This window comes from Sminthopsis crassicaudata, chromosome 6 (genome assembly GCF_048593235.1).
Source record: "Sminthopsis crassicaudata isolate SCR6 chromosome 6, ASM4859323v1, whole genome shotgun sequence".
Classification (NCBI taxonomy): domain Eukaryota; kingdom Metazoa; phylum Chordata; class Mammalia; order Dasyuromorphia; family Dasyuridae; genus Sminthopsis; species Sminthopsis crassicaudata.
The window spans coordinates 194,160,641-194,175,947 of NC_133622.1; the positions used below are offsets into that span (position 1 = coordinate 194,160,641).

General features: G+C 52.5%; 1 protein-coding gene across 2 annotated transcripts in view; it reads right to left on the bottom strand.

The window, feature by feature from the left end:
* DDRGK1 (DDRGK domain containing 1) overlaps nucleotides 1-15,078 on the bottom strand; it is a 21,645-nt gene extending 6,567 nt beyond the window's left edge. Inside the window, exons 1-4 of one of the 2 annotated variants that reach the window (XM_074275279.1) lie at nucleotides 14,931-15,078; nucleotides 8,153-8,326; nucleotides 5,232-5,344; nucleotides 4,987-5,088 (exon numbers count right to left, since the gene is read on the bottom strand). In XM_074275279.1, the coding sequence (XP_074131380.1) occupies nucleotides 4,987-5,088; nucleotides 5,232-5,344; nucleotides 8,153-8,326; nucleotides 14,931-15,021 (480 nt within the window). In that variant the 5' untranslated portion in view covers nucleotides 15,022-15,078. The remainder of the gene's footprint in view (nucleotides 1-4,986; nucleotides 5,089-5,231; nucleotides 5,345-8,152; nucleotides 8,327-14,930) is intronic. The other variant, XM_074275278.1, reaches the window with a different exon arrangement.
* Nucleotides 15,079-15,307: the final 229 nt, after the last annotated feature.

The window sequence follows — 15,307 nt, forward strand, 5'->3', positions numbered from 1 at the left end:
GCAAAGTCCCCTCGGACCTGTGGGAGCAGATCCCTGCCCCCTGCGGCCCCTCTCGGAAATGCTTCTTGGCAAAGGGCCCCGAGGGCCCCTGGGGAGGAGCCGAGCCCTCTCTGAGGGAGGCCAGCCCTGGCTCCCCACCACTCATCCACGGGTGCCATTCCTTCAAGAGAGAGGGTCCCCCCTTCCCTCCTCACCCAAGACGTGGATTCTCATCAACATTAAGCCCTCGTCAGCATTTCTATGTCCTCCTGAATATAAGTATTGGGAACACTCAGACTCATAGGCTTGCCAGTTGGCAAGAGCCTGAGGAGATCATTTGGCTCAACCCCTTCCATATTTCAGATGAGGAAACAGAGGGCCCGAGAAGCCCACCAGTCACACAGTAGTCTATAGCAGATCTAGAAGTCAAAGTCAGGTTTTTCTGACTCTAACCCCACAGCTCCTAGGTGAATGATCTGCCCTGAAGCTTAATCAAGGCCTTGAGATCAATACCTATGGTCAATTGTCTGGAGATGTTGGCCCGGACTGACTAACCCTGGCCACTGACTCTCAGCAGGAGGCTCTGCAACCCTACCCTTTTCTTTTCCTCTTTCTAGTATGGTCTGGAGGGGAAGTTTTGCCTCCCTGACATCAGCAAAGATGGGCCAGATGGAGGGCAGACACAATGCCGTCTCTGCCCGTGCCCCACCGCGAAATCAAACCCACGGAGCTGGGAAGGCACCCGCAGCCCTTCATCCGACAAAGCTGCACAGAGGGCCCCCCGACACCTGCTTGTACAAAACTAGGCAGGTAGTCCATGGAATCCAGGGAGTTCTCCGGGCCTCCATCCCGAGCCGGTCCCCACCCGTACTTCTGGAGGAAGCGCTTCCAGGTCGCCTTCCTTCTCCATTCCCACTTTCCAAACACCAGAATTCAGAGGCCCCTCCCTCCTCTTCTCTCTCTCTCCCTCTCTGAATGGTTATCTATCTCTTTTTCATTCTCTCTCTGTCTGTTTCCCTTTGCTTCTCTCTCTTGTCTCTGTCTCTGTCTCTCTCCTCCCTTTCTTCCTTGCCCAATGCGCTAGCTTCTAACCATGCCTCCTATTTCTGGGTGCTACCATCTCTAGATTATTTGTGTGTTGCGCTGCCTCGGTGTCCTCCGTATTTCCCCCTCACACGGGGGCTCCCCAGGCCAGGGGGCTAAGTCTCCCTCAATGGGCTAGGAATGATCAGAGCCAGCACCGAAGGCAGGGCCCCTGGAGGTTCCCGGGGCTGCTTGTCACCAGCTTTGTCACAGACAAAGGGAAGAAATCATCTTCCACTTAACAAGCCAGGCAGCTACAGACACTTCTCAGCCCACGTCTCCCAAGCTCTGAAGAGCCTTTGAGTCTCTCTTCCTGCCCTCATGACTAATCACTCATTGTCGAACCTTTCTCGAGGAGCCCCCCCTGGTGCTGTAGGTGGGCAGACGTAGGCTGCCGCTGGATGGGAGGGACGCGGAGACGTTCCCTCCTGCCTCCTTCCCTTCCCCAAACAAGACTTTGGGGTGCAGGGCAGGGTGGGAAGCCCAAGTGACAAGTGGAGTGAACCCAGAAGCCAGACCCTTCCAGGCAACGTACTGAAAACCTAGCTCAGCTTCCCCTCCAAACTGCTCCTTCGGCAGCCTTCCAGCAGACTCCCCTGGTTGTCAACGGCAGCACTGCCTCCCGGGCACCAAGGCTCAAGGCCTCGGGCAGCCCAGACTTCTTCCCTCCCCGTGTAGGTCCAACCCAAATCCAGACCATCTTCAGATTGATTCCCCTCCTCTGCCCTGCTCTAGCCTCCACTTGAGCTTATGACTTGATTCAATTCAACAAACATTTATTGAGAGACTCTCATGTTCCTGAGCCTTGCTAGAAACAAAGGACCCAAAGACAAAAGCAACAGCTTCTGCTCCTAAAAGCTCGTATTCTTCAGAGGGAAATAGCACAAATAATAGCAAAATCAAGATTTCAGAGTGGACTGGGGTGGGGGGCACTACCACCTCCTGTGGCCCCCAGAACTGAGCCTTAAGGGAGCAAGGGACTCCAAGAGGTGCAGGGAAGGCAGGGGAGCCCTGCATGGAGGGGGCCGCTTGTACAAAGGAGCAAAGTGGGAGATGGACACCTGTGGACAGCGAACCTCCTGTCGTCCGGGCCACTGGAACATTGATTTCTTAAACGCATCAATACGCGTGAGGTGCTCTGCAGGGGGCGGAGATCAAACCAGAGAAAAGCAGACTTTCTGCGGACCCTGGCTCCACAGCCTGCCTCCTCCTTGGGCTACACACAGCGGCCTGGCCCTCTCCTCCTCCTGAATCACGAACTAGAGACATCTTTCTGAGGCACAATTCTGGCCACACCATTCCTCTGGCTCCCAAACCTGGCTTCAAGAACAACTGTAAACTCTTTAGCTCGGCATTTAAGGCCCTCTGTTAGCACCTGCCTTCTACCTTCCCAGATTTACTCACCTCCCCTTCCACACACGATGTTCCAATCAAACCAGCCTCCCCATCCCTAAGGATGCCACAGGTCTTCCCTATCAGCTGAAATCCCACCATTCTGGTCCATCAGGGCCAGAGCATAGTACTGCATACCACAAAGCAGTGACCATTCAACTGGGGACTGAGTGAAAAATAGAGTGTAATCAGACATAGTATACAATAAACCCAAAGACCTGTTACTGGGACAAGGACTCACTAATCGACAAAATCTGCCAGGAAAACTGGACAGCAATCTGGCAAACGTTAGTTTTAGACCAAAATCTCCTGTTATACACCAAAATACGCTCCTGGTTACAACAAAAAGAAATTAAAGGAGCAAGAGAGAACTCACTATTCAAATCTATGAATAGGAGGAGAGTCCATGACTAAACAAGCATTAGAAAGGCTCACTAAAATGAATTTTGATTATATACATTTAAAAGTTTTTGCATAAATAAACTGAATGTAATTAAAATGATGAGTAAATAGGAAAATCCTTGGCAGCACGTTTCTCTTACAAGAGACTCATAATCAAGGTGTATTTTTACATTAAAAAGTGCCATCCCCAATGGCCCAAGGAGGTATATAAGGAATTTTTAAAGAAAGAAATCCAAGCTATCAACGACCATGGAAAAAATGCTATAATTCATTATTACAAAATGAAAATTAAAACAACTTTGAAATTCCACCTCACACTCATCAAAGTGGCAATGATGACAGGAGGAACATGGCAAATGCCGAATCGGATTGAGGAAAAAAATGAACAGTTCATGATTGGCTCCACCAAAGCTGGCCGCCGTAGCCATTCTGAAAAGCAATTTGGAATGATGCTCCCAACGTTACTAAACGATACATAACCTCTGTCTCAGTGATACCATCTACTGGGCCTGTGCTGTAAGGAGATAAAGCAAGGAGAATACACACGCACAAAAACACTTAGACCAGTTTGCTTTGTGGTAGGCAAGAATCTTCAAGATTGGTCCGCCTTTTAGGCATTAGCCTAAACAACAAATTCGGGCATTAGCATGGAAAGGAATAGCACTGGGTTGTAAGAAATGACAAAGTGGGCAATTTCTGAGGAAACTGGAAAGACCTCTATGAACTGATGCTAAGTGAGCAGAATCAAGAGAGCAATTTGTAGGATGACAAAAAGGCTATTTAAAACACACAAACAAACCAAAAAAACCCAAACTTTGAATGACTACAGAAATCTGAACGATGGTAAGTCATGAGGACAGAACTCTCACTTCTTGCCGGAGAGGTAATGAACCTACACAAGTCAGAGGGACAGAGGTTTTCAGGCATGGCCAATGTGGGCATTTACTGGTTGTAACATGGTTGTGACAAGGCTTTGCACTTTCCTTTTCCCTCTTCCTTTCTCTTTTTTCCTTTCTTTCTTTCTGTTCAGTGGATGGGGAAAGTGGGAGGATGGATTATAAAATAATTTTACAAATTTAATAGAGTAAACAAATCCCCCCTCCATCCTTAAGACCCAGTTAGATGCCAGCTCCTCCCTAAGCCGTGTCCAGCTTCCCTGGCTAGAAGCGAGTCTCCTTCCTCTGAGCTCTCAGAAGCCGCCATTTGTCCTAAGGCCTGGCTCCATCTGTCTCACTTCACAGCTGTAGGCGACTTCTGCCACGCTCCTCCATCTAGACTGTGAGGTCTTTGGGTGGCCGATGGGTTCCATCTTGGTTTCAACTAGAGGGCTTACTTAGCACTTGAGAGAATGGAGTTCTAGTTAAAGTTTTACTACTTAAGAGTCATATGATCTTGGCTGAATCAGAGTCTCAGAATTATAGAATTAGAAAAAAGTCCAAAGGTCAACAAATCCACAAGTGGCCATTTGGCAGCTAAAGATCTCCAGGCCAAGGGAGCTCACGCTCTCCCGAGGCAGCCCACCAAGTGCTTTTCCAATTGAGTTGAACCACAATCGGCATCCAAAATATCTTCCCACAACGCTGTGACTTCTGCTCTCCAGCCAAATAAAACCAAGTCTAATCACTCCTTACATGACAGACCTTCAAACGTCAGTGTTTCTGCCGGGACAGGTCCTGTTCCTGGACCCGGCTCTGTGCCCCTCGTGCTCTTTTGAGAACTAAGTCCCTTTACCGTGCCTGGGTCTCAGTTTCCTTGTCTACAAATTAGAGAGAAGAATCCCCACCTTTCCCACAGGACTGCGGTAAGAACTGGTGAGGTAACATGGATCACAGGGCTTTGTAAGTCATAGAGCCCTGGGCAGAAGGCGGCTGGGGGACCGCTGGAAGGAGGAGCAGAAGTGGACACCCTCCATATTTGCTGAAGGAATGGCAGGATGACGGAGGGGAAGCGAGGGGAAAAGAGCCCCCAACAATGGGGCAGTTACAACTGGGTCAGTCCAGCCGAGCCAAAGCCGGGCGCCCCTGGGGCTCGGGAGATTGCCACCGTACCAGGCCTGTAGGAAAGGCCGGCCGAGGAGGGCGCGAGCGGAGGTCAGGGTGGAGAGTCTGAGGGTCTCGGGGTGCAGCTCACCTTGCGCTCCTCTTCAAGGCGCAGGCGCTCCTCCTCTTTCTTCCGCTCCTCCTCCCGCTTGGATTCTAGTCGGCGCCGCTCCTCACGCTCAGCTTCTTCTGCCTAGGGAGAGCAGGTGCTATTTCCCAAGCATCACCCTGCCCGTGGGGGCAAGACTCGGCCATCCCCTCCCCCCACCCCGGGACCTCCTGTCCAAGCCCAGGAGAGGGGAGAGAGTGGGCCTCAGGGCGGCTCCCCCCACTCACCTCCCGCTGGGCTTTCCTGGCCTGCTTCTCCTCCAGCTTCCTCTGCTTCTTGGCCCCAATTTTTCCCAATGGCTGGATTTCTGCAGGCTCATCGCCACTTTCTTCATCCTGGGCTAGAGGTGTTCAGAAGATAAAGGAGACCCCGGAAGAAAGCATTTTAGTACAAAGCATGGGCGGGCTTCTGCCCGCGGTAGACCCCCAACACCAGGCCCTGCCTTCAAGCAGCCCACTCAGCAACACTGTCGAACACGGAGAGAGGGCCTAAGATGGCCGGGCTGTAGAACCGACCCAGAAGAGACAAGCTTCTTATGGTGGGTGCAGGGGCCAGAAGGAGGAAGCCCCCCCGCGGGGCAGGGCAGGAAGGAAGCAGGCTCCGACGTTTTAGCCCAGGCTTCTGTCACGCAGGAACAGCTCATGCCCTTGCTCTAGGTGCACGCCCGTCAGCACAAGCTGTGAGAGCTTCAGCGCACTCTACCACTGGGCCTCCCTTGTTTCCTCATGTGCTAATTCAGGATAAAAAGTCCTCCCTATCTCATACGTCTAGTTCAGGGATCCCATGAGATCATGTGGAACAAAGGACTTAATAAAACATCAGGTGGGTTTCTGATCAATCAACAAGGTCTCACTGAAAACCTGGCTATGGCGGGAAGAACACCCGCTTTGCCAGGATTCAGTCCCAGTTCTGCTACTTTCTCCCTGTGTGACTTTGGGCCTGTCTCTGTTTCTGCAAAGTGATGGAGTTTAGACTAGGTAAACTCTGAGATTCCCTCCAGCTCTAAATCCCACACTCCTCCAGGATCCGGCCCAGTGCCAGGACCACGGTGGGGATACTAGGAAAAGAACAGACAGTGTTTCTGTCCTCCCCATCTCCCTCCTCGGTAACTGGAACACAGCAGGTGCTTAAAAGTTTTTTGATTGCTGGATTACTTCCACGTGTAAAAGATCACTTAGGATGCAGAGCAGAGTCCTAAAAGCCAAGAGTTTTGTGGGAAGTACTACAGGAACTCCTAAGGAGAGTCTGCAGACCAGGACAATCCCTGTTTTGACATTCCATGTCCAAGGCAGGCTGGGGATCACGTGCACAAAAACTCGGAATGGAAACCACCCTGTGATGGATGGTGGGGAAAGCATGACTCAAGCTCATCTGCACAGGGTGCTCCAATTGAGGAAGGAGAAGGGCAGAAGGCAAGGTGGGGCCGATTTAGGAAGGGCTTAGTTCAGGAGCTGGCCTGGAGGTGTTTAAGGAAGATGAATCTGGCAACACGTGGGGGGTGGATGGACGGCTAGGAGACTAGAGGCCGTAGCTGTGCCCTTCCTTACTCAGGCAAGAGGCACTGAAGGCCAGCATCAAAACAGGCGCCATCCGAAGTGGGCCTGGAGACACCTGAGGGAGCCTTGGCTGAAGCAACCTGAGGCAGCCACGGCTTCCTCGTGGCTGAACTACCACTAATATCCTCCCAACTGGTCTTTCTGCCTTTACTCCCATCCTTCAGCAGTCCAGGCCTCTCATTTATGTCCCAGCGATCCTCCTAAGGGGCAGGAGGGTGGCACCGAGGATGGGGCACCACGTCTGCAGCCAGGACTCACACACTTAACAGGCTGCAGAAAACCCCATTCTGCTCAGTTCCTCATCTGCAAAATAGGGGTACCGTGGAGAAGGAAATGACAAACCACTCCAGTATTGTTGCCAAGAAACCCCCAGAAATTTTCAGTGGCTCCCCACTGTCTGCCAAAGTAGGTACCAACTCCTGATCCTGGTACTCAAGGCCTCCCAGGATCCGGTGCCAGTCTGGCAACGCAGGCTTATCTCCCATTTCCTTTCCTAACCTTCAGTCTCTCCAGCCTGGACTACTACTCTTCCAGATCTTGCCCCCGGAGTAGGATGGATATAAAGACCAGGAGATGACTGAAGGACTCCCAGCTGTGCACAATAACAGCAAGAATGTACAATGATCAATATGAAAAACTTGGTTCTTCTCAGTGGTTCAGTGATCCAAAGCCATCCCCATAGCCTTTGGACAGAAAATGCCATCTGCATCCAAAAAAAGAACTATGGAAACTGAATGTAAATCAACACATGCCATGTTCACTTCTTTTTTCTGTTTTTCTACCTCTCCCTGGCTTTTCCCTTTTGTTCTGATTTTTCTTTCCCAACATGATTCATAAAGCAAGGTAGGCTAAAAAAAGAGAAATACATAGAAGGAAAAAAAGTATCTCAATGTAAACAATTGAGGGATATACATAATTAAGTCATTAGATTAAATGTTAATGTTAAACCTCTTCTGCTCTCTTTCTGCTCCTTACCTCGGTCTCCACCTGCCCCTGAGCTGCCCCTGACAGACAGCCACCTCCTGAATTCCAGACCCCATCTCTGGCCCCCAGTTAGCAGTCACCTGAAACACTAGGATGGCAAAGGGAAGCTGTTTTTCTCCAGTCTGACCAAGTGTGACGATCAGAAGCCTTTCATGGCTGGGAGGCCCCAACCTAACCTCAGGGCCTTTTCCAGAGCTCTAGGCTGGGGGGCTTCTAGGGATGGGCTCCCTCTCAGATTCCGACACGGCAGAGTGCGCTCTAGGCCCTGAGGAGGCGTGGCTCTTGGTGAGCAATTTCTTTTCTAGGCTAGAGTTGTGGGACCCCCCCCCCAATCAGGATCGCTCCTATGACGTGGTGACCCTCTTGTGGCCTTGGCCCCCAGCTGCCCATCCTCCTCCTGGCCTCCCATCACCCCCTCAGCTCCTCTGCCATCAGCTTTTGCTCCAAGGGGGTCAATCCCCCCAATTGCCCAGTCTCCCTCAGAGCCCCTCTCCTCTAGGAAGCCTGTGTGTGACAGGCTTCCCCAGGGGTGGGTCCCCTCTGGCCTCCTGTGTGCCAAGCACCAGGAATGGAAAGAACAAGACACACAACACTGGTACATCCATCACCTTCTATCACTTCCTCAACCTCTTCCTCGGCCCGCTGGGCCCGGCGCTGGGCCTGCAGCCTGCTCCCCATGTCTCGCCGGCGTCGGGGCCTTCCTTCGGCCCTCTCGTTTTCCTGTCCAAGAAGCTGGGGCCGCAGCCCCCCAACGGCCGCCGGCTCCACATTGTGCTGATCTCCTGAGGAAAGGAGAGAGAAGGCCTGGTGAACATGGATCTCAGTGCACCCTGCTACCCCCAGCGCCACGGGCAGCAGCTTTCCTGAGGGCACCCCCCACCACACACTGCCCCCAAAGGTCCCACAGCTCCCACACCGCCCCAGGATAAAATCTGTAGTCGGGGCCAGTCAGGATGGGGAGTCCGTAGTCAGGACCATCTGCTCCTGTTACCCAGCATCCCGGTACCTTTGGCAGGAAGGCCTCTGCTTCCTAGTGATCACTCTTTGCAAAGGCCCAGGTTATGCCCCCCCCTTCTCCATTATCCCCCCCCCCAACCTGTCCTGCTCCTCTCACTGTGAGCTTTGAGGGTTCCTCTGAGCTGAGCTCCTAGCCCAGGACATGGCCTCTGATGGCTTCCCTGGAATTTCAGGTGCAAGAGACTCCTCGCTCGGGATCAGAAAGTCTCCACTGGCCCTCCCCCCTCAGGGGAGGTGTGATCTGCCTGCAGGCCTCCTAGAGAGGGGCCCTGAAAATGCCCATGCCCGTCTGGCCAAGCTCAGCTATTCCTATGACAATCCCAAGCTGCACCTCCCCATCCTCTCCTTGGGAGCAGGTCCTGCTGGGCATGGGCCCCTCCCCACCCACCCATCCAACACAGCAGGCACCCAGCTCAGCCCCGCTCAGTCTCCGTCTGCAGGCTCCCCTCCAGCACAGCTCTTACCCACTGCTGGGACCTGCCCCCATCACTCCCCTGCTCAGCTACCATCACCCCTGGGAACAAACGACCACCCCTGGCTCGGCACTTCATGTCCTGCACACGCCGCCCGTCCCCTCTCACCTCCCACCCTTTCTTGTGCTTCTCACAGTCACACAAATCCAACTCAAATACCAAAGGCTAACAGGAAAGTAACACACGGCACTTATCCATGACACCGAACCATGCCGAGAAAGAGAGAGGGACGGATTTATCCCGGCCACTTTCCGCTGAGTTGGAATCAGAGACAATTTACTTTTGTCACACCGAGCGCAGTAATTCTGTGCTCTGAGAAACCAGAGTCCTGCTCAGAAGTTACACCCTATGGTTTCATTATCATATTCTATACCTTTCAATAAGAAAATGTTCCTTTTTTTTTTTTTTTTAAACAATTTACTTGCTAGCAATATTGATCAAGTCTGAGGAACAACAAATTGCTAACAATTCTCAGAAAATAGCCCTACCCAGCCTCCAAGATAGTCACAAGAGTTTTTCAAAAATGAAAGATTTCAAAAAATCAGAAAGGGGTTTGTTTTTTTTTGTATTGTTAATAAAGTAAATAAAAACACTTAATCCGTTTTACATTTCTACTTTGACATAATTTTTACAACATACAAAAATATATTAAGACAATAGCAGAACTATATAATTTCTAAATATTTAGACACTGGCAGGGATAGTAAAAATTTTTTACAGTGACAAAGACACAGGAGGCCTCGCAGAAGTCAGGGCCTGGGCCTGCCCTTCTTGTCTCCTTCAGCTGTGAGCCTCCTAAAGGCCTGACTCCCTCCCCAAACCCATGGCAAGGCTCCAGAGGTGTTACTAAGCGCTTCTTCCACTTCACACACAAGCTTAGAACCTGAGGCTTTCACTTACAGAGGTCTGCTCCCCATCGCTGAGGAAGGCGGACAGAGCTTGCTGGAAAGCCCACCTGGATCACACAAAACTGGACAACACGTGTGACTGTCACAAGGCGGAGGGGGTCTTTAGCTTTAGCCTAGGGGGCCTCCCTGCTCTGTGCTGACAGCATGGGCAGCCTCAGGGAGTTTCTGGGCCTGCATCTGGGGAGGAAGGAAAGGAGGGTGGGGGGGCGCATGCTATGCAGTGGGCAGAAGAGTTGGGCTAATGCTGCAAGATGTGGGAGGGCCATACTTAGGGCAGGGGGCAAACTAGGATGTCCAAGAAGCCCACTCCCGAAGCAGGCTGGGTGTGGAGAGGGCTTAGCTGCCCCCACTCAGATGGTGCCAGCAGGAACGGTTATGTAAAGGGAGAGTATGAGTGATGGCCGCCCACCTCCTAGCTCTGGCTTTACGCACCTCCCCACCTCCCTCAGCTCCTAGCTACCCCCGAGTCCCCAAATCAAAGCAGCAAAATGCACCAATCACTCTTCCACCAAGAGCCAGCTGGAGGTTGGGGGGGGCATCTGCCAGGTCCAGGAGTATCTCACAGGATCAGGATGAGGAGGCTCAGTGAGAAAGGAGCGGTCCCTGGATGCTGGACAATGACAGCAGTCAGAGGATGCCCCCCAAAGTCAGAAGCAAACATTTGCACAAGGTGTAGGAGCTCAGGATGGGAAGTGGAAGCTGTAGGGAGTGTGTGTGTGTATGAAAAAGGGGCTGGGAGGAATCCGTCTGTAGGACACCTGAGGGTCTGGGTGAGGGAGCAAGGGAATGGGAAAGACAGAATGTGTGTGCAGGGATGCATGGGAAGGAAAAAATACTACAGGGGAAGGAAAAAAATACTACGAGGGAAGGAATAATGTTTCAATGGCTCTCATATGTACATCATGTATACTTGTGTGTATCTGTATGTACATATATATGTATACATGTACACGGAAGGAAAACCAAATGTAAAGAAAGGAATTTGAATAGATGAATGTGAAAGGCCCACAATTTCCTATATTTCGGTTCTGGCCCTTATTACCCAGAAGGCTCCTGTATTCTGGGCTTCAGAAAATGATTTGAAAGTCTTCAGACTATAGTTCTTTGTGGGGGAGGGAAGGGAAACCCCTGCTGAGGGGTTTTACCCTGATGAGGGAGGGGCTGTGAAAAAAGCACAGGGATGATGACAATGTTCACAAGGATTGAGAATTTCCAGAAGTGCTTTATACACATGAGCACATTTAATCAATCAAGAAACAAACATAAAAAAGGACAGGACTAAACAGTAGGGGAGACACAGCAATGGCTGTTTTTGTGTAGCGCTTGCCCTCGTGAAATTTAGGATCTCGTAAAAGATAAGGCACAAACAGGTAGCTAAAACACAAAACGTTCCATGGTAAGTGCACTAGAGCTGACCGATGTCCTATGGGAAGGAAGGGAAGGTCAAGGTCTTGCCAGCTGGACCATCAGAAAGGTCCTGAGCTGGGCTTTACCAGAGGGACAGGAAAAGATGGAAAGGAGAGTATGTGGAACAAGCTTGAAGCAGAGCTGTCCAATTTGGTTTTGCAAGAAAGGGATAACACAGCTAGGACAGAAAGAGAGATGAACAGCAGGTTGTCATGGACCTTGAACGCTACAGACAGAAGAGCTTGAATTTTTTATGAGCCCCACATAGTAACATTTTGAACAAGTGGAAGGACACAGGGAAGTCATGTGAAGGCTGCAAAGCTGGACGAGAGTGGTGGCAGAGAGAACAGAAAGAAGGAAAGGTAAGAGAAGGAATGACATTGGTAAAGTGGAAGAAGGTATATTTAAAGATAAGCTTATTAACGAAGACACAGACAAACACAGCAGGGTCAGAAGCAAGGGCAGATTTGGCAGCAAGGAGAGGCTGATGTAGGAGGTCAGTGGCGTTGCTAAAATGTTCATGTGCCAAAAGAAGTTTGGGATTGCACAGAGTACATACTGGGATTGCAAGGAAAGACTGCGCGGAATTCACTCTGGTATTGCATGGAAGGACTGCAGAGTTCACCCTGGGATTGCAAGGAAGGACTGCGTTCACCCTGGGATTGCATGGAAGACTGCGGAGTTCACTCTGGGATTGCATGGAAGGACTGCGGAGTTCACCCTGGGATTGCAAGGAAGGACTGCGGAGTTCACCCTGGGATTGCATGGAAGGACTGCGGAGTTCACCCTGGGATTGCATGGAAGGACTGCGGAGTTCACCCTGGGACTGCATGGAAGGACTGCGGAGTTCACCCTGGGACTGCATGGAAGGACTGCGGAGTTCACCCTGGGACTGCATGGAAGGACTGCGGAGTTCACCCTGGGACTGCATGGAAGGACTGCGGAGTTCACCCTGGGACTGCATGGAAGGACTGCGGAGTTCACCCTGGGACTGCATGGAAGGACTGCGGAGTTCACCCTGGGACTGCATGGAAGGACTGCGGAGTTCACCCTGGGACTGCATGGAAGGACTGCGGAGTTCACCCTGGGATTGCAAGGAAGGACTGCGGAGTTCACCCTGGGATTGCAAGGAAGGACTGCAGAGTTCACCCTGGGATTGCAAGGAAGGACTGCGTTCACCCTGGGATTGCATGGAAGACTGCGGAGTTCACTCTGGGATTGCATGGAAGGACTGCGGAGTTCACCCTGGGATTGCAAGGAAGGACTGCAGAGTTCACTCTGGGATTGCATGGAAGGACTGCGTTCACCCTGGGATTGCATGGAAGGACTGCGGAGTTCACCCGGGGACTGCATGGAAGGACTGCGGAGTTCACCCTGGGATTGCATGGAAGGACTGCGGAGTTCACCCTGGGACTGCATGGAAGGACTGCGGAGTTCACCCTGGGATTGCATGGAAGGACTGCGGAGTTCACCCTGGGATTGCATGGAAGGACTGCGGAGTTCACCCTGGGATTGCATGGAAGGACTGCGGAGTTCACCCTGGGACTGCATGGAAGGACTGCGGAGTTCACCCTGGGATTGCATGGAAGACTGCGGAGTTCACCCTGGGACTGCATGGAAGGACTGCGGAGTTCACCCTGGGATTGCATGGAAGACTGCGGAGTTCACCCTGGGATTGCATGGAAGGACTGCGGAGTTCACCCTGGGACTGCATGGAAGGACTGCGGAGTTCACCCTGGGACTGCATGGAAGGACTGCGGAGTTCACCCTGGGACTGCATGGAAGGACTGCGGAGTTCACCCTGGGACTGCATGGAAGGACTGCGGAGTTCACCCTGGGACTGCATGGAAGGACTGCGGAGTTCACCCTGGGACTGCATGGAAGGACTGCGGAGTTCACCCTGGGATTGCAAGGAAGGACTGCGTTCACCCTGGGATTGCATGGAAGACTGCGGAGTTCACTCTGGGATTGCATGGAAGGACTGCGGAGTTCACCCTGGGATTGCAAGGAAGGACTGCAGAGTTCACTCTGGGATTGCATGGAAGGACTGCGTTCACCCTGGGATTGCATGGAAGGACTGCGGAGTTCACCCGGGGACTGCATGGAAGGACTGCGGAGTTCACCCTGGGATTGCATGGAAGGACTGCGGAGTTCACCCTGGGACTGCATGGAAGGACTGCGGAGTTCACCCTGGGATTGCATGGAAGGACTGCGGAGTTCACCCTGGGATTGCATGGAAGGACTGCGGAGTTCACCCTGGGATTGCATGGAAGGACTGCGGAGTTCACCCTGGGACTGCATGGAAGGACTGCGGAGTTCACCCTGGGATTGCATGGAAGACTGCGGAGTTCACCCTGGGACTGCATGGAAGGACTGCGGAGTTCACCCTGGGATTGCATGGAAGACTGCGGAGTTCACCCTGGGATTGCATGGAAGGACTGCGGAGTTCACCCTGGGATTGCATGGAAGGACTGCGGAGTTCACCCTGGGATTGCATGGAAGGACTGCGGAGTTCACCCTGGGATTGCATGGAAGGACTGCGGAGTTCACCCTGGGATTGCATGGAAGGACTGCGGAGTTCACCCTGGGACTGCATGGAAGGACTGCGGAGTTCACCCTGGGACTGCATGGAAGACTGCGGAGTTCACCCTGGGACTGCATGGAAGGACTGCGGAGTTCACCCTGGGATTGCATGGAAGACTGCGGAGTTCACCCTGGGACTGCATGGAAGGACTGCGGAGTTCACCCTGGGATTGCATGGAAGACTGCGGAGTTCACCCTGGGATTGCATGGAAGGACTGCGGAGTTCACCCTGGGATTGCATGGAAGGACTGCGGAGTTCACCCTGGGACTGCATGGAAGGACTGCGGAGTTCACCCTGGGACTGCATGGAAGGACTGCGGAGTTCACCCTGGGACTGCATGGAAGGACTGCGGAGTTCACCCTGGGATTGCATGGAAGACTGCGGAGTTCACCCTGGGACTGCATGGAAGGACTGCGGAGTTCACCCTGGGACTGCATGGAAGGACTGCGGAGTTCACCCTGGGATTGTAGGGAAAACCTGTGGAACTGTAACCGAGGGCGGGGCAGATGCCCTTTTAGGCGCGCTCAATTTCCCAAGAATAAAATGGGGAGGGGAGGGCGTGGCAACTTCGTGAGCAGGTGCGGCGTAGGAGTTAAAGCACGAGAATTGGCAGAGTTAATACGTATTTAACCCTTATTTCCCGACCACCCAGAGGACCCCCCAACACCCCATCCCCGGGACAGGCGTTAGCTAGCGTAAAACTCTGACAAGATCAGCAGAGACTGCACGTGCACAGAATACCCGGCCAAACCGGAGCGGCTATCCGCCAATCAGGAGGCAGAAAAGGCCAATGAGCGAGGAGTGCTCTTAGCGCGCTAAGTCTTCCGGTCTGGCCGCACAACGTGCCGGGAGTTGTAGTTTCTGCTTTTCCAGAGTCGGAACTCGTCTAGGCTACCGAGCCAGGAAACCTTAGCGGCCTGAGAGAGCCAGCGAGCCCAAGAAGGAAGGGAGCTGAGAGGAAGTCCCACAGACCCAGGGCGCTGGCGGTGTTTCCTACCTGCTGCCGCCTGTTCCCGGATGCGGGTCACAAAAATGATAAGAACAACAAGCAGTACCGCGGCCACTACGTAAAGGACCGGGTCCATCATCCCGCCTCCTTCCCGGCAGCACCCGAAATGGGGGCGTGGACAACTAACCAGAACGAGGGCTCCGCCCCGCTCCCTGATAGGTCCTCCTCTGACAGTCCCTTATAGGTTACCAAATTTTATCCACGTTATCAAAAGGAGGGAAAAACCTTGCCTTTCACACAGACCCCGCCCACCAGGTCTCTTAGAAGCTCGCCTACTGATTCCCTAGATAGGTTCTATCCCCAGACAATTACTGTCCATCATGAGGAATAGGCTCCGCCCCCATGCTAATTAACTACATCTCTCA